General features: G+C 41.6%; 1 protein-coding gene across 2 annotated transcripts in view; it reads left to right on the plus strand.

The window, feature by feature from the left end:
• The window catches only part of LOC119012451 (protein EFR3 homolog B), a 32,620-nt gene that overhangs the window by 3,605 nt on the left and 7,036 nt on the right, over positions 1 to 21,979 (plus strand). The window contains exons 1-8 of one of the 2 annotated variants that reach the window (XM_037086298.1): positions 607 to 864; positions 8,930 to 9,006; positions 11,762 to 11,889; positions 12,422 to 12,572; positions 15,318 to 15,439; positions 15,767 to 15,916; positions 20,156 to 20,290; positions 21,697 to 21,775. In XM_037086298.1, coding sequence (XP_036942193.1) covers positions 858 to 864; positions 8,930 to 9,006; positions 11,762 to 11,889; positions 12,422 to 12,572; positions 15,318 to 15,439; positions 15,767 to 15,916; positions 20,156 to 20,290; positions 21,697 to 21,775 — 849 coding nt within the window. In that variant the 5' untranslated portion in view covers positions 607 to 857. Of the gene's footprint in view, positions 1 to 606; positions 865 to 8,929; positions 9,007 to 11,761; positions 11,890 to 12,421; positions 12,573 to 15,317; positions 15,440 to 15,766; positions 15,917 to 20,155; positions 20,291 to 21,696; positions 21,776 to 21,979 lie in introns of those variants that run through there. The other variant, XM_037086297.1, reaches the window with a different exon arrangement.

Raw genomic sequence — 21,979 nt, forward strand, 5'->3', positions numbered from 1 at the left:
ATATTTTCTAACCTAAGATTGCAATAAAAATAGTGACTGATTGAAAAAAAAATATGGCTGGTGTATTTGAAGTATCCACTAGGCGGCCATTGTGGAATTTACGGTAAAAAGTTTATTTTCAACCCATAAAATGAAGAAATGGGACAAGACATTTTTGTATTAGGCTATGAAATGTAAGGAAATTGTAGCACAAAGTCATGTTAGCTTTAAGGGAAAAACTGATATTTAAGAAAATAAAGAAGCATGGGGAAGATTAATGAGGGAGTGGAGGCAAAGAGTGATGCTGGCAGGGGGTGGAGAGAAGGAGAAAGGAGATTTGCGTGGGTGGGAGGTCTTCTCCCTTTCTGTCCCTGTGGTGTACATTTCTCTGTCATTCTCTCTCAACCCGCTCCCCTTTCTCTGCTTCTCTCTGTGCAACTGAGAGAAATGATTATGAGTGTTTGTATGTGCGCCTGCATGTGAAATCTGCACTGCCCCCTTTAGAAGGAGCGCTGTTGCAGAAGACAAACAGGAAAATCCAAGGTCATCACGGCACGCTTCTCTCTGACGTTGCCTCTCAGCCCCCTTTTGTGTGCGTGTGTGTAACCCGCTGTGTGTGTGTGTGTGTGTGTGTGTGTGTGTGTGACTGCGCGGCAGAGAGAGTGTGTGTAAATCATTGCATCGAGCCAGGCTCTGCACCAATCACGGTGCGCATTTTAGCTTCAAGCACACGTGCAGGCATTTATCCGAGAGAGTGTGTGTGTGTGTTTGTGTGCGTTTTCAGTGCCTCTTGGCACGGCAGTGTGTCTGTATGAGCATCTGAAGCTGCATTAAGGAAACATAAGCGTCTGTCGTGAGAGGCTCCAACATCACGATCGATGTACGGTAAGGATAATAATCTCTCCTGCATTTGTGTGTGTGTTCTTAGCTCTGAAAGCATGTAAGTTATGTGAAGCATCCAGCGTTCAACCAGTTTTCCTACATTCTAAAAACACGTTTCTTCGTAGCTTGTCATGGACTGCAGCTGTCACTAGACTGAAATGTCTCGGACAAGCATGTTACGAGAACTTGGTCTCTTACGAGGATACAGTTCTGTTCAATTGCAGTCTTAGCTTACAAGAAGACCCTGCTCTGAAGATGTTTATTTTCGGTAACAGATACTTATTTTGTCTTATTTTTGTCTTAACTTATCTTTTAACTTCTGTTGTATTTGAGGTGGTAACATTGTGCTCCATGGGCTTGAAACATATTCTAACTGTTGCTGTTATCAGTGTTATGGACTTTGATGTGTTTGTGAAGCTTACTGTACAAATGTTAGAAACACATAAAAAATAAATGTGTCCCTGAAACCAGGAAACGTACTACATGTGCTGCTACAAGTAAGATGCGTTACCTTTCAGTAAAATGTTCACATCATGAGGAAATGCCCTTGGTAATATGGTGTCACTAAGGTGTTACTGGGACAAGTTGATATATGGTTCATTGATTAGCACTAATTAAAAATGTAGTCAGTTTTGCTTTGTAGACTATTGATGGACACAGACTTTAGTTTGTAGGTTAATGAATCATCGGCACAGACAATGCACACTGGCCGATCGAGCTTGGTATGGCTTTACTTTGCAGTGCTGCTGGTGAGCCACTGTATGGAAATAGTGCTCTGAGCTTGAGTCCCTCATAGCCCAGTTTTGGTGCCTGTTAGACTGTGATTCATAGCGTGTCAGATTGGCCTTGTGTCACAAGGATTTGAAGGCAGCTGGGTCTGTTCATCAGTATGTTGTTCACATTATACCAGCCGCGTTCGCTGCCACACGCCCACACTGGATCAAATGTGTACTTTGAATTGGGCGCACATGGATTGACGACTGAAACAAATGTATACAGTGTAGATTTGCCTCTGCAAAGTGTGCATGCAGTGTGTGTGTGTGTGTGTGTGCATGTGTGCATGTCAATAGCTTGAAGACACATTCTCAGTGGCTAGGTCTCATCGTGACTGAAAGAAGGGTGGGGGTAGATTCACATTGTGGTGATATATGCAGTTTGAATAGCTCATACCTTAGTGACATAAATTTTGTACTCTTTGTCACGCTTTCCCTAATGCTGTCTGCATGTTCTCCACAAGACTCTCCACCTCTCCTCACCTCATTGAGTGACAGTCTATGTGCATATTGGCTGTTGAATCTGCCTTGCTTATTATTCAGTATTTGCACAGACTCCCCTCACCTATCCTCTTTTTTTCTCTGCATGTTTGTAGATTCGGCCGTGTGCTTGCATTTCACTGTTTAAGGATGTTCTGACCGTCTTTGTTTGCTGATGTAAAAATAGCAGGACTTGGTCTGTCTCCCCCCCCTCTTGCTCTGTTATATAAGAACACCCCTGAAGGGTAACATGCTTTGTAACCATCACTAGAAGTGTCATGAATTTTGCACGTGTGTGTGTATACTGCATGGAGGTGCCTACAGAGAGTGCACTATTTGCTTTTTTGTTTTTGTGAGTGCAGCCAGTACAACCAGTGCTTTGAATGATGCCAGGTGAAGGTGAGGTCTGAACGTGTAGTGACGACTTTTGTCTGTCTCTCAACCACAGTAATACACACACACACACACACACACACACACACACACACACAGATCCAAAGTGTGTTTGATATTCTCCTTGCAGCAGGGCATCAGGACTATATTTACTCCCCTTGTCAGCCATGTGATTTTAGTAACAACAGAGCAGCTTTGGAACAGCAGGAGCAGATATGACACTGCAGCATAAGCTGGGCTACTTGTCACATACTACCTGTGTGTGTGTGTGTGTGTGTGTGTGTGTGTCTGTTTGTGTGTGTGTGTGTGTGTGTGTTTTTAAGATTACTTTAACTATTCCTTTAGATACATTCCTTTTGTTTCAGACTTTAATAAAGAACCTTTTTTGGTTTGGTTTGATGTGCAGAAAATCTACAATGTGTTTATTTTGACAGATGATGTGATTTTGAAGATGAGTCACCATTTTAGTGGGAGATGATCATTTTTGCCTTCCATTTTCACTAAAAACAAAAAAATGATGCTTTCCAAGGTCTGTACCGAACAGGCATGTTCCCTCAGTCTGGAAAGTATGATTTATATGCAAGGAGATCTTTGTAGCAACATGATGGCTGTGGGTCATGGGTAGAGCCTGTGTCTTGTTATCAGAAGGTCGCCGGTTAGATTCCCCTGGTCTGTATGTCAAAGTGTCCTTGAGATACTAAACCCCAAACTGCTCCTGTTGTGCTGTCGGCACCTTTTCGCCATTTCGCCACCACCATCATTGTATGACTATATGTATGAATTGCTGTAAGTCGCTTTGGACAAAAGCATCTGTTAAATGCCCTAAAATGTTAAAAGGCACATTGTGACACAATTTATCACTTATAAAACAAAAAATAGCAGCGCCATCAACTCTGATATTGCACTTGGCAATATTGGGGTTTGATTATTTGTACAAAAATAATAAAACAAAGTTGATTCAAGGTTATGGACCTTCAGCAGTCCTCTTGAACAACCCCCCGGATATTCCTCCAAAGTGCTCCCATACCAGCGACTCAAGGTTCTTTTCGTTGGTGGAGAGAAAGCTCTGGTGTTCAGCCTTGGCCATTGTTTAGCTATTGTAGTCCCCCTCAAACACAAAAGAGGTCGGTGTCAGCATGTGTAACTTTGCTTACCTGAACTTCTTGCTGCACTGCGTTTGAGCTGGTGCCCCAGGTTTATTAGTTCTGCCTTCAGTCTCCCCGTTGTGCCAGCAGTTGTTTTTATTTGTTTACTTGTTGTATCCTTGGGTTAATCACTGCATCTCTAGTGCTGGTATCTGCAATCCTAACAGCCATGCTCCTGTGAACACTTGACTATGTGTGTGAGGATGATTATATAACTATCATCATGCACAAACATGCCTTTAGAGCTGTGTATTTAATTTGTTTGCCCCTGTTTTTATGACTTCATCATGCACTTTTTTCCTCCCCTCTTGCTATCTCTCTCTCTCTCACCCTGAAGTGAAAGCGTTAAGCTGACATCCTGGGGGAAATGGAGGGTGTAATCTGTTAATGTACCAGCCCATTGTTACAAAGACAAAAATAGCATTGTGATTGGCTGGCTCCTTTCTGTGATGATTTAAGGGGTGGAGACCCCTCACATGTGTACCCATATGCACAGATAAATTCAGTGGGCATTGATTTGTCGCTAAGCATCTAATCAGTGAAACAAGTTGAATAATAGCCTAAAGTTCCCCAACTCTGGTGCACCAGGCTGCAGAGATGTCTGCCTTCTCTTTCTTGTATTGTTCTGTCTACCAACAACCAGTAATTCATTGTTCCTGTGTGCAAGCGCATTTGTGTGTGGGCTTATGTGTGAGTGTGTATGGAGCAGCAGAGCAGTTCGGTGTCCAGCCCCTAAATGTGTTGTCAGCTTGCCATGCAGAGTGGGTGGATGTCGTGAGACCCCCTATGTGTGCTTTCCACCACTGTCATCCAAATTCATGTCCACCCACCTTGTTGCTCTTGCTTAGTTTTTTTTCTCCACACTAACCCACATTAACAACACCAGCAACACAAAATAACTCTTTATTTATTTGTTTATTTCTCACAAACTTAACACCACTCTGAAGTTAGCAGTATTGTTAATGAATGTTAATGTTTTAGATTATGCAAGTTAATGAACCTGTCAATTGGAAATTTATCTGCAGCAGTTATGAGTCATTTATCAGACAAAAATGTGAACAGCACTTGCTCCAGCTTGAGTTTTGTACTTTTCTTTTGCCGTTTGAATTTGAAGATGTCTAAAAATAATCATCAGTCGCATTAGTGTTGCATTCACACCGATCAGTTGCTGCTTGGGTAGGAGTTGTATACTGGTGTGAAGGTATACCATGGTATGAAATTGGATATATATATACGTATATTATGTTTATATGAAGTGTCATGTGATCTTTTTTTCAAATAAAATGTTTGTTCAGGCAAAGAAACCTTCTATGTAACACTGTATAATGTTAAACAGTGACATTTTCTAAGATGGTTATCATACCATTAAAATCTCAAACAGTTGCAACCCTAGCAGCAACGTTAAAAGACTTATAGTTCAAGTGAACAATATTCATCATCTCTCTATAGTGCAATGTGCTGGAAAGCCTTCATTCCTTCATCAACCTCACCTACAATTTCCCCAGAACCCGATCTTATCAAGCTTCCATGGGATGTGACCAGACAAGTCTGACCCATGCATGCCCTACTGTGGATCAGACTTGGCTATGACCTCAGTGCTCTTTGTCATGAGCAGTTGTTTGCACTGGAGCAGATCCTGCTGGGGGGGGTGCACGGGTGCACATCGCTTGTCTGCTACAGTGTCCACGTGTGTGGTCCATGCAGACTGGCATCCTCATGAATGCCAGGACCCAGGGTCTACCAGCAGAGCATTGCATTGTAACGAGATGATCAGTGTTATTCACATCACCTGTCAGTGGTTTTAACGTTGTTATAATGACTTGGACATGTTGAATACTGAGCTCTCTTAACACACGCCCTCCCAACTTTAGGGTCTTACTACACAATTAAAAAGTAAAGAACATGAGTACAACTTGATTATAGCAGTCATAATGGAAAATGGAAATGCCAGCAGTACACCCACTGAGCTGTTTCGAATTATGGGGATTTTTGGCACCATGGCACGGCAGAAGTTTTCCCTCTAAGAAAAACAAAACTAAAATATTTCCTGTTGCCTCTCTCACTCTTAACTTAAAAAAATGTCTTCCCTCTCCTGCTGACAGAGAGGACAGGACAGATTTGTACCGGACAGAGAAGATGCAATAAGTAGCACTAATCTGTGATTCATTCAGTGCATCACAGTCCACCTCCCCCGTCACACTTCCATCCATGTCTCGTTTTCTCGCTGCCTGTTTCTTTGTCACTCATTGTCCTCCACCCTATCCTCCATACACTTGGGACCTGCTGCATTGATTCATTGGCGACTCCTACACTCAGGCCCCGGGCCAATACAGCAACGATGAGAGGAGATGGTGTAGGGAGGCTGGGTGGGGGCAGGAGGAAGGGATAGAGGCAGTGAGGAAGGGGTGCAAAGGCCTCATTAGTGTTTGAAGTGATGGAGGAGAGAGGAACAGCACTATGAATAGACATGCGGCTCTCAGAGATAAGCCTGAGCTCCTGCAGAAGTCCTGCTGTGGGCTTTAGCTGAACTTTCAGAGCACAGACAGATGCCTTGAAACAAATATCTCTATGTGGTTAAGACACTAAAGATGCATTTTTACTCTATTAAAGGGCTTTTTCAAGGACATCCTGCTTATGCTCACTGCTTTCCTCCCAGGTGCAGGTCAATGATAGCATATCAGACGGCTAGTGAATGTAGGAGCATAACACTGAAGGAGGAGCGTTACTGGGACAGCTGTGATTTAGGTTAATGGGTTTATCCTCTGCCCCTCCTGTTGGCATGTGGAAGTGTCCTTTGACAAGACACTGGCTCCTGAAGGTCAGGCCAGTTTAGTAGCTTGGTGCCTTTGGTGTGTGAAGCAATGATCCAAAATATAAAACATACAGTTCCTCATTTAAACCTACTTTGCTGCATTTTCACCCATAAATAAGCGTCTGTTACATTCATATTCTTGCCAAACGAGCTCAAAAAATGCTGAATAAGCCCATTCTTGCCTCTGAAAACTTGTAAGGATGAGAAGCTACAGTTATTGCCTCATCTCGATTGTTAAAATCAGCCATGACTTTGGAAATACGTTCAAATCCTCTAGGTAAACTCCAAACGCCTCCCTCCAGTTCTGACTTTTAACCATCAAAGGTTTAACAATTAATTTGAGAGAATTGTTGAGAGATGAGTCCATCATGAAAATAGTTGTTAGTTGCAGCAATATGTAATGTGTATGTATTGTATTGTATTATGTATTGTGTGGGATCCATGTACTCCATACTGGAAAATGTGCTGTATTGCACAGGAAATTTGCTGTGGTTTTACAGCCAGGCTCATCTCATCCATTATCATTTGTGAGTCAGGCACATGGCAGCTGATTGCCTCCCTTATCTGTGTGAAATATGCCCATTTGGTCCATTTTATATTGGGATTCTAAAATTCATTTTAGAATGTGAAGCGCTAGTTTGACAGCTGGTTTGGGCTAGACTAGTCCCTGTAGGAGGCTGGGTGTCTCTTACTGTTCAGTACGGGGCACAATACATATCTGTGGCTCTGGGTAGTTCAGAGTTCTTAAACAATTCTGGTTCATAAGAAGAAGAAATGTGATGTATTGGTGTCTTATGAGTTAGGAGATAATTTGCTGTATATTGGAGACAATACATGAGATAAGGGATAGAAAATAGCTGGTTAATGTCTGGTCAGTGTGCTTACAAAATGTACTTTTGTGCCATATCAGCAAAAAAGGCTTCAATCCGTGTAACAGCAAACTTAAACGATGAATAATGAAACATTTTTCCTTTGGGAGAATAGAAGGAAGGAAATTGATGTTGGGTGGGAGGAAGGCAGAAAAGCTGTTTCTTTGCAGATTGTTATGCTTTTGTCTGACACGTCTGTTGAAGTGTCAGACTATCAAATCCTTCATTTAACTTCACTGCAATGCTGAAACCATGATGACCTACTTTTTGTGACTCCTAAAATCATATATCCTTGTTTGATGTAAGCAGGAAGATAATAATCCTTGGGATAATAGTTGTTATTCGTAACTGTATGAAGGGTTAGATTATTTATTTGGGTTTTTTTGGAAGATATTCCCCCCCCCCCCTTCTTCTTTCTCCCAGGGTCTCCTTATGACTCACCACTGCTGAATTCCCTCCACCAATCAGAATCCAGCTCTCTCTCTCTGCTGCCTAGCATGATTTCTCCTCAATGCAAAGTCAGAAAAATCACTGTTCAGTGTGTTGCACACTTCTCTTCAAGGCTATTGCACTGAGAAAGAGTGTGTGTGTGTGTGTGTGTGTGTGTGTGTGTGTGTGTGTGTGTGTGTGTGTGTGTGTGTGTGTGTGTGTGTGTGTTATCTGAGCAGTATTGTTGTGACTGTAATTATCTTGTGACCACATTCTTTCCATATCTGGCTCTTCTCAGCTCTCTTTGCACAGACTTACCTTCACTTAGCCAAGCTTCTGTTTGCAAGAATCTCCAAAAAAATGAACACATCTTCATGTTTTTAATCTTGGGCTTGATATTTTGAATTATGGCATCACGCCAGTACCGACATAAGTGATTTTAATTCAGCATTTGGCAACGTCTGCACTCTGGCAGGGTATTTGACCATGCTGTTTTGTGGATTTTCGCTCTGTTTTTTTAAACTGGTCTGATGAAAGCGATTGATGGCGCAGTTTGTCTTCTTTTCATATTCAGCAGTTCACTAGGAAACACCCGGCTTTTCCACACTTCACTCAATTGTTTTTTTCCTGTCACAGTAGGCTAGACAACGGCGCCTACTGTTATAAAATTAACCATGTGTATGTTTATATTCAAGTGTGCCACTTTAATAGGACATTAACTATAGTACTGACGTGACTGTTGTCAATGCTTGCTCGTTTGCTCACCCATTATTATTTTATTAGCTGCAGCTGTGTTTTCCTTGCTGACAAATCTATTAACGGTTGTTACAGCATTTCTTTTCTGACTTACTTTTCAGCGCTTATATTCCCACCTCTACCTCTATGGTGATGTAGTTAATGTCAAGTTATTAGTTGCTGCCTTTAAATTACTGTAATTACCCTACCCTTGCAGTGTATCGACACACAAGTGGTCAGTTTAAGACGTACTATGTTACTTAGGCGCTGTGTTCTTTCATGTAAACAGAACAGACATATTTTACTGTGACAGAGAAGTGACAAGAGAAGAAGACATGTTTACTAACTCAGTTTACTACTCAGTCACACTGCATGAGTGAACTTGACCCTCTCTCTTTTTTTTTCTTTCTCAATATCTCTTGCCATCTTTAGGGGTTTGCGGTTGTTGCGGGGCCCTCAGGCCTCGGTACAAGAGGCTGGTGGACAACATCTTCCCAGAAGACCCAGAGGTGAGAAACTCAAGTGACACTTTTTGTTTCTTTGTATTCCTCTGTCTTCTGTTTGATTGTGTGTATCTTTCTAATGCATTTGGTGTGTTATTGTTAAGGTAATTGTTATCTAATCATCTAGGCTATTAAGTTCAGTTTATACAAGAACAATGCACAACAGATCACATATTTCAAAAAGCTGAGAAATATTGTGCTGTATTGGATTCAGCAGGAAACTTTCCATATGCAGTCCCTTGGCAGGTTCATATAAGCACCAGGTTATGATGTTGTCTTAGGTTTAGGAAGACTAAGGTAGACGTGATCAGAAAACCACCTCCATGCCTCACTATCTTATTCAAAGCTGTTGGCAACAAACCACAGACCCCGTCTTTGCTGCCGTTTTCTCAGATTATCTGAGATCTGATGCAGCTGACTCATAAAGAGAATTCATTTGGCTGAAAGATGGAGCTGATTTGTTGCAGAGGAAACTCTTCATAATGCCTCTGTACTGCTGCAGTAACCCAGTTTACCTCTTAAGATCTGTGGCCAAAATTGTAATACACGGAGCATACAAGTACACACAGACCTCATTTTTGTGTGCTTGCAGGTGCACATGCTCGTTGTGCTCTCAAAAATGACTTCTAAGTTTGACTTCAAGCTGCTGTAACTGTAACTAACTGTGCCTCTGCTACTTGGGAATAATGACGCTGTCTGATAACATTTACTCAGAAGTGTGTCACACTGTGGAAGAATGTGGGGGGTGTGTATATACACATTTACTGTAGTTAAATGTTTTTCCAAGACAGTTGGTGGTAAGGTACTTGAATATAAGTTGTCATCCTTGCTTCTGTCTCCTGAAAATGTCCCTACAGTGGTTTGTTCATTACTAAATGTACAAACTGTTTTAACTGGATCAGTGTATCGTCACTTTATCCGTGTATTATGTCCCGGCCGTTCCTTGATTTACTCTACTTTAAAATTCTACAGATGCCTATACTGTGAGTCTACAGGACTACAAAATGATTGACTCTAATGAACAAAAGCCAAAAATCAGCTTTTCAACTGGAGGGTTTTATAGCCAGCTGCAATATTCTGACTGTGCGATCGATAATGGACTCTAGCCACAGGATGTTTTAGAGAAGTACACAGACGCAGAGCTGTCGACCTTTGCTGATCTCCAAAATAACCTTCTGATGGAAGGAATAGGCCCCCCTTCTACAGCAAACATTTTGACTTTTCCTTGTTGGAGAAACCACAGCATTAATTAGGCCCCCATAACATTTAGGTATGCCAGGAAGCCACCCTAATGTGGCTGCATACACAAAAGAAAGGCCAAGAGCTGAGCGAACTGAATAAGGCAGTTGCTTTTAATGTTGTTAATTACACCTGTGTGTGTCCTGCATAACATGTTAAAAAATATCTGAGATTGAATTTCAGAATGACTTCAGCAAAGTGCTTTGCCCACAATGTCGCCTGCACTCTCTTGCACGTATGGTAATAGGCCTTTTTCACGGTAGACGTTAGGCTTGTTGGAGATGAGCTGTGCCTCAAGCAGGCGACTGCAGCAGGGGGCTGTGACAAAGAGCTAGAGTCAAGACAAACAGTTTTCTGCAGCCTTCAGTCCGTACAAGACGTCACAGAACCACACATCCTTTTAAATCCAATCCTGACTGAATAAAATGCCATCAGACCAATCTATTCAGCTTTAACCCTATTTCTAATAATTTCTGTTTTATAATAGTATTCGCCTATAATGCTCAATTACTTTACACAATAATTTAGAATTGATCATGTCAGAAAAGCCAGCTTTTCATTTTTTCCACGGTTTATAAATAGGCTACGCTTCCAAGACTTGATTGCTGGGCCTCTTGCTCTCGCTCTCAAACTACAAAACCTCAAACATGACTATTAAAAGATTCAAACAGAGAGAGGAGAAAAAACAGGGCAGAAATATTTCCATTATAGATCTGTGAGATATTCACACTGCCAGGGCAGAACATCTGTTCAGATGTTACTTTAAGAATCCTCACAGCCCACTTAAAAAAAAAGATTTGTGTCGTGTCCTGAAACCTAATAGAGTATATGCAGTCGCTTCAGCTTCTCTGATAAGTCACCCGCAACCAATCAACAAAATTTATAGAGCAATATCAGACTAATAAAATCTGTTGGTCCAGTGGAACGGTTTTTCCTCCAACATTCCATAAATAGTCTCTTGTTGAGTTTCTTTGTAAATGATGAATGGTTTCCTGCCCATGTATCACAACTTTGCTTGCATAACTATGTACAGGGCACTTCAGAGTGTACAGCTCCTACAGATCATACCAGTCCTCATGTCTCCATCAAGTTGCAGTCCTATTTTATCAAACCTTAGCATTTCACAGGAAGAAAACTGTCTTCAGGACTGCACGTTTTGGCTTGTGTTTGAATCTAAACAGGATCTCACTGGACTATAAATGTTTTTAGCACCCTCCTCCTCCTGACCAGAATGAAGAGCAGTGAAGTAGGTCAAGGGGGAAAGTAGCAGGTGAAACTCAGTGATCTAGTTCTACCCTTACAATTTGGGTTTTCAGGAGAAGTACATGCTTCAGTATACACTCTATTGGATTACCTCAGATAGCCCTTTTGTTTTAACCAGCTACTTTCAGACACACCCACCTTATATACATCTCTTCAGACCTGAGAATGACTAAACCATGTGAATGAGACCATAAAACTTTATGATTTACTCCATTTTGTTTTCCACCCTCGTTCCGTCTCCCTCCGTCACCCCCCTTAGGATGGGCTGGTGAAGGCCAACATGGAGAAGCTGACATTCTACGCCCTGTCAGCTCCTGAGAAGCTCGACCGTATCGGAGCCTACCTGTCTGAGAGATTGTCAAGGGATGTGGCCCGACACAGATACGGGTGAGTATCACCAGTCAATCGTCATTCGATATACTGAACAATTTCTTTTGTGCTGCACATTGGGTTAACCGATTAGAATTCCGCACCAATAAGATTAAAATGTTAATTTCTCCCTGGGAAGAATTTGTAGACATGGAGGCAAATTTGTCATTCTTATCTAAAACAAAACCAACATGACATGTGTGGGATGATCAGTGGTGATCTTTCTGTACACTCTGTACTTACTTGATGTGCCACAGAAGTTGTTTTCTTTTATGACTCATGACTACGACTGTGATTGATTTCTCCAATGCACACAGCCTGTACAGATTACATTTACACTTGGCAGAGTCCAGCTAAAATCTGCCCAGTGTGCAAGTCTCCAGAGTTTGTCTGGGAGAGCTTATTACATTTTGATTTTTGTTGCTGTGAGTAGGTAGACATTTAGATTGTATACATTTATTTTATTATTATGTATATAATGATAAGTATGTAATATCCTAGCACATCGTGTCATGTAGAAATGTCTGTGTCTCTTTCCCCTTCTCTTCAGCTATGTGTGCATAGCCATGGAAGCCCTGGACCAGTTGCTGATGGCCTGCCACTGTCAGAGCATCAACCTGTTTGTGGAGAGTTTCCTCAAGATGGTGCGCAAGCTGCTCGAGTCCGACAAACCCAACCTGCAGATCCTAGGAACCAACTCGGTGGGTTTCCGGGATCAATTGCAAATTCCAGAGTGTCCATATGATCTTTTATTGTTTTGCAGCCATGAAAGAATTAATCAAAGAAAATCTTTCAAGTTATACAACTGGTGGCTTGCTCCTTCTCTCTGAAAAGTTGGAGTACACTGCTACCCCCTTTCCATCAGTATTGAACTAGTTCCAGCACAGTTGTTGAACATGAAGTTTCTTCCCTTTGCGTAACTTCTGATCCTTGTTCGCAGTAGTTCTGCACAAAGCTGGTGGAAATGAGGGCTGGTTTGCAAGATAACACAGAGGTTCAATTCATCTTGAATGTAACTGGTTCAGGGACCAGAGCTTACTTGATGGGAAAGGGCCTGTGTTGTTACCATTAGAATAAGCAAATCAACTGAGGTTTAAATTTATGCATGGTAATGCATATTCCACTCTTAAAGAACTTGATTTTATTTATGTTTTCATCGATCCACTTCAGAACAGACATAAGCAGAGACTGATTTGGGAAATAGGACAACAGTGATAACAGTAACACAAATTGCGTTCAAGCAACAGGACAGTTTAGCAGCATACAAATGCGTATTGACGCATTTAATTTGAGGATGTGCAGTTTCTGTTTACATCTGAGGAAAAACACAGACAAAATCAAACAAACTTTGCCTAACTGTTCGTTTTTTGACATAAAAAGTTAAGACAGCCTGTTTTTACTGGTATAAATTTAGATAAATACCCACATCCTCAAACTGTCGCTCACTAATGTGTGTCTAATGTGCCTCAGTTTCTAAGCTTTTCTGTCTCATCCGATTCGACCCATTTCAGTGGATTTAGAGGTATTATCTAATCAGAAGTTGGGGGGGTGCTTTTACTTTCATGATGCGATGGCACAAAGTCAAAGAGACGTTAACCTTCAGAGTAATACTATGTTAGTATTGGAGGAAGATCACAGCTCAGCAAGAGAGTGGTAGACAGAGGTAGTGTGAGTGATGAGCATGCTCTGATGTGGGGAGTAGCTATCAGCGCTGTCGCCTGGGTCAGCAGAGGACACAAAGGAAATCAGATTAGCCGCACACCATACTGGCAAAGCTCTGCGGTCAGATACACAGATTGACGAGACACGCCAGCCTCTCGCTCATAATCTTTGTGCTATCCATCTCTCATACACACTTCATGGGTGTGTTTTTAGGACAGATGCAAGGCCATACTAGGTGATTAATTATGTATGACAGAGCTATTTACCACAATCAATAATAGGGGAATTTCGCCATATCTGCTCGTGTAAAGCTTTGTGTTCGCGGTGAACTGTGGAGCTATTGATTGGGCTGTAATTTATCGGTCCATGCATACGCTCAACCCTGTGCTTCCTCCCTCAGTAGTGCTGCAACTAATGATTATTTTTATTGTCAATTAATTTGTTGATTATGCTCTCAATTATTTATCATATTTTCGTCATAGAGGAGTAAAGAAACCAGAATATATTCACATGTAAGAAGCTAGAATCAAAGAATTCAGTATTTTTCTTACATGATTACTGAAACTGATTAATCAATTAAGAAAATAGTTAAGAGAGAGATTAATTGTTGTAAATAGTCCTAACGAACTCATTAATCGTCGCAGCTCTATCACATATGCAGCTGTACATATATTATGAGTTCCCGTGGAACTACCGAGTGGTATCTTTCCTTCTTCGTGTGAGCGACATGAAGCAGACCGGTGCCACATAGAGGTGAAAGGAGCAGATTACAGAGTTTATCACCACAGGATTCTCGAGCCTGGCCAGGTTTTCTCACACTCGGTGTCACTGACCTAAAACCTTGCACCGCAGAGCCGTTTCCAACACAATCCAACACATCAGTCCCTGAGTTACTGTTTCCCTCAGCTTGCCTTATTTATTTGGATGGCCCTGTGATAGAAAAGACTTAAAGGTCTTAGCCTCTGGTCGCAACAAAACAAATATAATATCAGGTCTCTATCGCCAGGGGCTTTAGACCCTATTATTACAGCTTTCAATTTAATTGAAAGTTTGTTTCAGCAAACAGAGTTGATACATTGATTTTCTGAAAGCTGCCCAGTATTACTTACAGTGATACTGGGCAGCTTCAGGGTATCAACTGCTGCAGCAATTTACTGCAGCAGCTAAGCGACTTCACAAGCAGTTAGAGTTCACTTCGTTTAATTGGGCACTTCATTAAATTTCAAAACCACTCCAAACACTAATTTTGTACACAGGAAATAGATTCTCAAGGGCCTTCTTTTAGACGTTCACTTTCTACCTTAACGGTCCACTTCTTAGCCTTCCAGTGGAGGTTACTGAAATCCAGCCTGTTTTTGGGGGGGATTTATGTACTTTAATTACAATCTGCTCCACTGAATGTTCACCTTATAATTCTTGCTTCAGGTGGTATCCTGTCTGACTTGACTGTAAAGAAATTCAGTCCATAATTTATTAATCGGAGAGTGTTGTGAAGCTAAATGTCAGGCTGTTTAAATGGTGACATTTTCAAGCCCAGTGGGAGGGCCTCCCTCTGCCCTGTGCTTTTCACTCTTAATGAGATGTTCTGGCGCTGTGGTTTGAATTTAATTTAGGAGATATTCACCCTGGGGTATTTACAGTTATTTCATTAGTATTTAATCAAATTAAAATACTTTTGGTCTTTTCAGGAGCAGATTTATTACTGTAAACCTGTACAGTTGTGATTTAATTTTACATGACATCATATTCAACTTTTTCCCCCTCGCCTCCTCTTCCCTTCTCAGTTTGTGAAGTTTGCCAACATCGAAGAGGATACACCATCATACCACCGCAGCTATGACTTCTTTGTGTCACGCTTCAGTGAGATGTGCCACTCCAGCTACGAGGACCCTGACATCCGCACCAAGTGAGTGGACAGATGCTCGATTGCACTAGAGACAGAATTATTTAGTAATTGCTGTTTTTAGACTACTTCAGGGAGTCCTTTTTTTAGCCTGCCGCTGTCCCTGAGCATTTTTTAATATCTTCTTAAACAAATCCTCTAAAAGTGTTTAAGCTTGTTTTTATCTCTGTCATCTGCCAAAAATAGATATCTTTGAACAGTTAAATATAGCTTTGCAGATTTAAAGGTTAACAGACTGAAAACTAGACAGAAATATTATTTCTAAATATAATCATCCATTTTTAGATTCACTTATCAGTTGGATGATTTATGGATGTCTGTTTCCTGCAGGATCCGCATGGCAGGTATCAAGGGCTTGCAGGGTGTTGTGAGGAAGACTGTGAATGATGAGCTGCAGGCCAACATCTGGGACCCTCAGCACATGGACAAAATTGTCCCCTCTCTGCTTTTCAACCTGCAGAGTGGAGAGCGTACTGAAAGGTAAGTGTTCACAAGGAAAACATCTTCTGATTCGGTTTTCTGTGTCTGTTGTTAGCAGTCCCATTGTTTTGTGCTTGCTATCTTTTCATGTAAGGTCAAAATTCCTCTGGATTAAAAGTAAAAAAAACATCCTGTCCAGACCGGAGTTTCAACACCGTTTCAGAAATAATCTCCATCCACACAACACACCTGAACACCTGAACATATCTCATTACTATTCATGTACACTGGGCATGTGTTTGCCAGTGTAAACAGGAAGCAGATTGTTAACTCTGGTCAGTTGCTTGGTTACAGAAAATACAATGAACAAGGCAGGGAAATGTGACTGCTCTTCAATTACTTGTATAACTTGTCAGCAAAACATTGTAAATGCCCCTTTTTGTCTCTCTTTTCCATCATTGTATTATCAATGTCCATTTCTACTTAGTTACTCCAATATCATAACATACTCCAAGATAAGATTTGTAAACATTAAAACAATGATTCTGCCTTAAAACTGCATTTTTATGTGCATAAGAAAGGTCAAAGCACTTAGAAAAGTCTTGATTTAAGAAATACCTGTATACATGTAGACCAGGCCTGATTGTCAGGCCAGAAACTCTGAGCGTTCTGCGTTTGAGTAGCAGTCACTGTTCAACTAGGTACCTGCATCAGGGCTGTGCTTAGTGGTATTTGTGCAAGTGTTTTGCTTGGACACCCTTTATACACATGTCATTTAATTTGGGAAACTTTAAGGGAAGAGACTGATTTCAATTTCATTATCTTTTATTATGATATCATCATTTTTATGTGTTTTGCAACTGGTGAGGCTTCTTCCCACCAGTACAGCCAAATGTTCATTAGACTCCACCCTTCTTTACAGTACCCAGACATATCATGTTAAATCTAGTGTATTTTTAAATCTCTTTGTCCCACAGTTTTTTTCATATCGCTTATATGATGTATGATGTGGATTATGGAGTGGAAATTAATGTCAGATCTGATCTAATAAAGCCGGCTGAATATTAGGCACTTTATTAAATTACCATTTATATGCACTGATGTTTTATTTTTTGTTGCACTTCAGTGGAAGGACATTTGACATAGAAAATGACATTCTGACTGCAGTTTAATGGAAGTAAATGTGGTGCATGTCATTCTCACACAGCAGGCCAGGCTGGGCCATCATTTGGGTGAGAAAGCTGTTGACCCAAAATGTGCGTCAGTGTTGACCTAGCTTGCCCCGGTCACACAGTCCAGAGCCATTGTGTTGTAGCCGACTGGTGCTGTTTGTCAGACGTTGGGCCATATTTGTCCCGGCTGTCCACGTCATTCATCATCATTGTCATTACTGAGTGAACCATCTGACAGCTCCGCTCCCCTTATGGGCATCTGTTTGCCCCACCTGCACCATCCAAGGGCAGAGACATAAGAAGATTGGCAGTGGGAATCGTCGGAGAAAGGGGGGAACCATGGACAGAAATAGTGCAGTGGGTGGAAAATAAACAGAGCAAGGATTTGAGTTTGCCAGTGAGGCAAAGAGATGCAGAGTGTAGAACCTCCCTCTCTTGGCAGTATCCCACATGCTGAAATGAGTTTGACGTCAATGCTGACATCTGAGGGTTGGGGGAGCAGTGGGGGAGGGCAGAGGGAAGAACATTGGAAGATTGGGTAGAGGAACGATGATAGAAAGTAGAGTGATGGAAACGGGAAGGTTATTGAAAGAGAGAGACGGAGGGACAGAATGTGAGGGGCAGAGAGAGACAGACAGGGAGACACATTTCACTTTCAGCTTCCCTTCTCTCTGTGTTGTTGTTATAAAGGCCTGCCCCTGCTGTACATCCTCTGTTCCTCCCCACACTGGGTTTAGCCAGTCATGAACAGCCCAAAAATCCACAGCAGTCAGTACAGAGTCTAATTAAACTCACAGATGGTGCCTTTTTTCCCTACAATAATCCCTGTGCACATGTACAAGTTCATTTAAAGATCATCTTCAAGTACAGCAAAGCCTTCAGACAGTTGAGTCTAATTTGTCGAGAAGGTTTTTACTTCTGGAGGTGCTAGAATCATTTTCTGGGCCCTGTCTTACACGATATACCTCAAGAACAACTATCAGGACTTTACATAAGAATATGGAGTGGGAAAAGTTGGGAAACGGTAGCCAGCTAGGGGGGTCTGGGTGCATGCACAAACCCATAGTTGGTGGTCTTTGCTACTATTCCATCACATGAACTGATCTTAATAGATGCCTGCCTAATTGCAAATGAGGGTAATTGTGGTAAGGCTTCCTGTGCGTGTTAGCCCCCAGTGCCCAATGATAGTTTTTGTGATTTGGGGCATCTGACACTAGTTAGCGTGATTGGTCAGTAGACAAATATCTATGTCAACATATCATTTTGCTTCCACTTGCGAAAATTATCGATACACTGATGCCAAATACTATTATTTTTATTGAAAAATGCAGGCAATGACAGTATGACTTACCAGACTCACTTCTTTATAACTTTCTGTTGTGTGAACCTAATTTGCATGGATTGAAAATAATAATAAATGCATAATTCTGTGCAGTTATACAGATTTTGTGAGGTTTCGTTCGATGGTTTTCGTGGGCAGCATATCAGGAAACGTATCGATTCATGAGTAACTCTGATTCCCAGCCCTTTGAGGCGTAGCCCACATTTTCCTCTTGTGACATAGGTCTGTTTACTTTGACAACATTGCCCGTTTCAGTGTGCACTTAGAGTGGCTCTGCTGTAAAAGTAAAGATGATTCATTCACTGAGTCCATTAAAGCTTCTGTGTTAGCATTTATGGAAAATGCAGCACTTTCAGTAGACTTTTTAATGCTTACCGTGCAGTCATTTAGTTGCTGCCTCTGGTGTTTTCCAAAGTAGCTCATCTCGTGAGGATGTCCCCCGTCTGTGCAATCAATGCAGTTCTTACTGTGTTTTGTCATCAGTTACTTTGCTAATATGTGTCAAATGTTGAAGAGGGCTCTGCTCTCTACTAGGCACAACTCAAGCACCATATGAACACACAGAGTGGAGAGGCAGGCTTTTTTTCATCATGCTGACATTGTTTCGGAAGCGTATGGTCATAAAATGTGCACGCACAGGGAATCTGAACTTATTTTATCCAAATCAAAAATGTATAGAATAAAGCCAGCCAGCTGTTTGGCCAGCAGCCGGCACTTACAGAAAACTGAACTACCAGCATGATTGATTGTCTTTAATGTTTAAGGTGAGTGCAAAGGCTGTTCTATTCCCCAAGTACTTTTCCACCAGGTATTACCTCAACATACATTTTTTACAGAAATGATTCTTGCCCTAAACATGACTTTGACACACTCATAAACAGCCTCTGTGAAGTGATGAATGGAAGCAGATAAAAGGTCATACTGCAGTAGCCAAGTAAACTTTGAGATGATGCTGCTTTATCCTCATGCCAAACATTTCCTTGTGAGTTTCCAAATAAATTGTGCAGTGAGAGGCTATTGGGGTGAGCTCAGAACTCCTGTAGGAGTTTTTAAAATGCACTTTTCAATTGGACTGGGGTCAATGAAAGTAGCTAAATGGATACTAAACCATTTTATAACAAGAGAATCTCATTTTCTACATTTGCAGCACTTAAAGAAAATGGCTTGGTGTAGGTCCGTGCCCTCAAAGTTAAACCGTCGTATTAATCCTTTTGCTGTTTCCTTTTTTTTTTTTTTTTTTTTTTTGATTTTGGAGCCGCTGAGCGGCAGGAAGTCACATTTCCTCCACAGCAGCAGCAGGCGAGATGAAAGAGTCAGGCACTTAAATAAATAATGTCATCATTGGTGGACCACCCGAGGCCAGTCATGACTAAGATAGAGTTATGGTGGAGGTTTTAACTATGCATGAGACAAAGAAAGGCTGGAGCCGGTCTGAGTGCCAACGCACACACTTGCACACATGTACAAACTTAAGACATATCCCTTGTGGTGATGACAGATGTGCGATCTACCAATGTGTGCACACACGACGGGCAACACGGTCGCTTAATTTTCACTGCAGACAAACTGCGGAGGGGAAAGTTGCGTCAGGAGCGAAGGCTGCAGTGACACAGCAGTCTGCAGAGTGTTTTTTTTTTTGTGTGAAAAAATTGAGCCTTTGTGTTATTGAGTCAAATTGATTTCAAACTCTTGCCTCTTCTCACTGTTCTCTCTCTCTCTTTCACTCTCTCCCCCTCCCTCCCCTGCTCCTCTCCTCTCTTTCTCACCTGCATCGCTCTCCACCAGCCGCTCCCCCTCTCCGCTGCAGGCGTCAGAGAAGGAGAAGGAAAGCCCGGTGGAGCTGACGGAGCGCTGCTTCAGGGAGCTCCTGGGACGAGCCGCCTATGGCAACATCAAGAACGCCGTCACGCCTGTGCTGATGTGAGTGAGGCAGCCACGCACACTCTACTGACATGAGACCTAGAATCTTTTTGTGATATGTTGTTGATTTATTGACCGAGCCTGAAGGAAGGATGCGTCCTCAGTGCTGTGTTGCAGTGTTTTTATCTGTGCGCTGATTGGCCCGAGGGGGCGCGACAAGGTCAATGCAAGGTGACATAGTTGTTTCCGAATAGATGCGAGTGCATGATTTTTGTATATAGGATTGTTTATATCGAGGTCAGCCCCGCAAGGTTGTAATTTTATTACAGCTGGAGTTCTGTTTCTGACAAGACATTGCAGATTCTTATCTTTTGCGCAGCTTTATCCTGCTTGAGGTCATCTTTTATTATGTTTACATTTAACTTTGGATTTCTCTGCGCCTGTGTCATTGCTTTTTAGTTGTTTCTTGGGCTGTCCATGACCCTCTCTATTGTCACTGCATGCGACACCTATTCCTCATCTGATTGAAATGACTTTGATTTTTTTCGTTTGTTGTATATTCACCTTTTCTATGGCTCCGTTCCCTGCATCTCAGCCAGCGTTTGTCACCCCTCCTGCTTTATGTTTCACTGAAGTTGTTGGTATAATGCAGGTAGGAGGCTCAGCAGATCTGCTAAGGAATTTTGTGGATGAAATATGTTTTCATGCATCATGTGCTTGCAGGAATGCATTTTTAAGATACAGGTACAGGTTTTTAGGCAGCATATTTTTAAAATCTAATGTGGATGATAATGTCCAGGTCCACTGAAAGGCAGTTTCTTTTCCTGTAAACATTGACTTTCGGGACCTTGTGAGTCCATCTAAGGTCACCAGCTTCTTGTGCAGTTTTGTTGTCAAATTTGAACTCTCTATTATTAGCTTTCTCTCAATTTTCCCTTCAATCCATCTCACTTGTCATGTGCTGTGTGAGACCAGCTCCTGTCCATCCATCAATGTCTCTTTTATTTGGTTCATGCTCAGTCCGCACCTGTCTGTCTCTATGTGAACAAAAGATTATGACTTATTGATTGTGGAACAAATACATCGCAGTTCGTTGTCATATACAAGGTTAATTTAGTTGCCATTTTACAAAACTGGTTTCAAAACAACATGTGTTTTAAGCGTCTTTGTGCTACATAGGAGGAACACAATACAAAGCAAATTTTTAAATATGATGTATTTTGTAATAGTTTTGATAAATATGTGCACTACATGAGTATGTGAGTAACTCTCCTGCACTCTTCTGTCAAAAGGTGCAGGTCTTTCTTAAATGTAAAAAAATACATATGGAGTCTTGATGTCTGGGCTTTTTGCAAACTGCAGATTTGCTCTATACCCCTCGCTGCTCTCATATCTCTATGGGCACTATGTAATCACATCTTCTTTATCCTCACCATCCTTCTCCTGCTGTCTTTGTTCCCCCCCAGGCACTTAGATAACCACTCTCTATGGGAGGGAAAGACCTTTGCAGTGCGTTGCTTCAAAATCATCATGTATTCGATCCAGGTGAGTGATGCAGTGCCTACAGATCTGCAAAAGGCCTCTGACTCACCCCGTGTTTTCTCTCTTTCACTCTGTTGACCAAAATCCAAGTCCACATGAAGCGTTCTGTGTGACATTAACAGTTAACATATTTTATGTGTTTGTAGATGGTTACACAGTTTAGAAGTGCAAAGTGGAAACATTTTCCAGTGTGTGCTCATGGACACT

Source organism: Acanthopagrus latus, chromosome 22 (genome assembly GCF_904848185.1).
Source record: "Acanthopagrus latus isolate v.2019 chromosome 22, fAcaLat1.1, whole genome shotgun sequence".
Taxonomy (NCBI): domain Eukaryota; kingdom Metazoa; phylum Chordata; class Actinopteri; order Spariformes; family Sparidae; genus Acanthopagrus; species Acanthopagrus latus.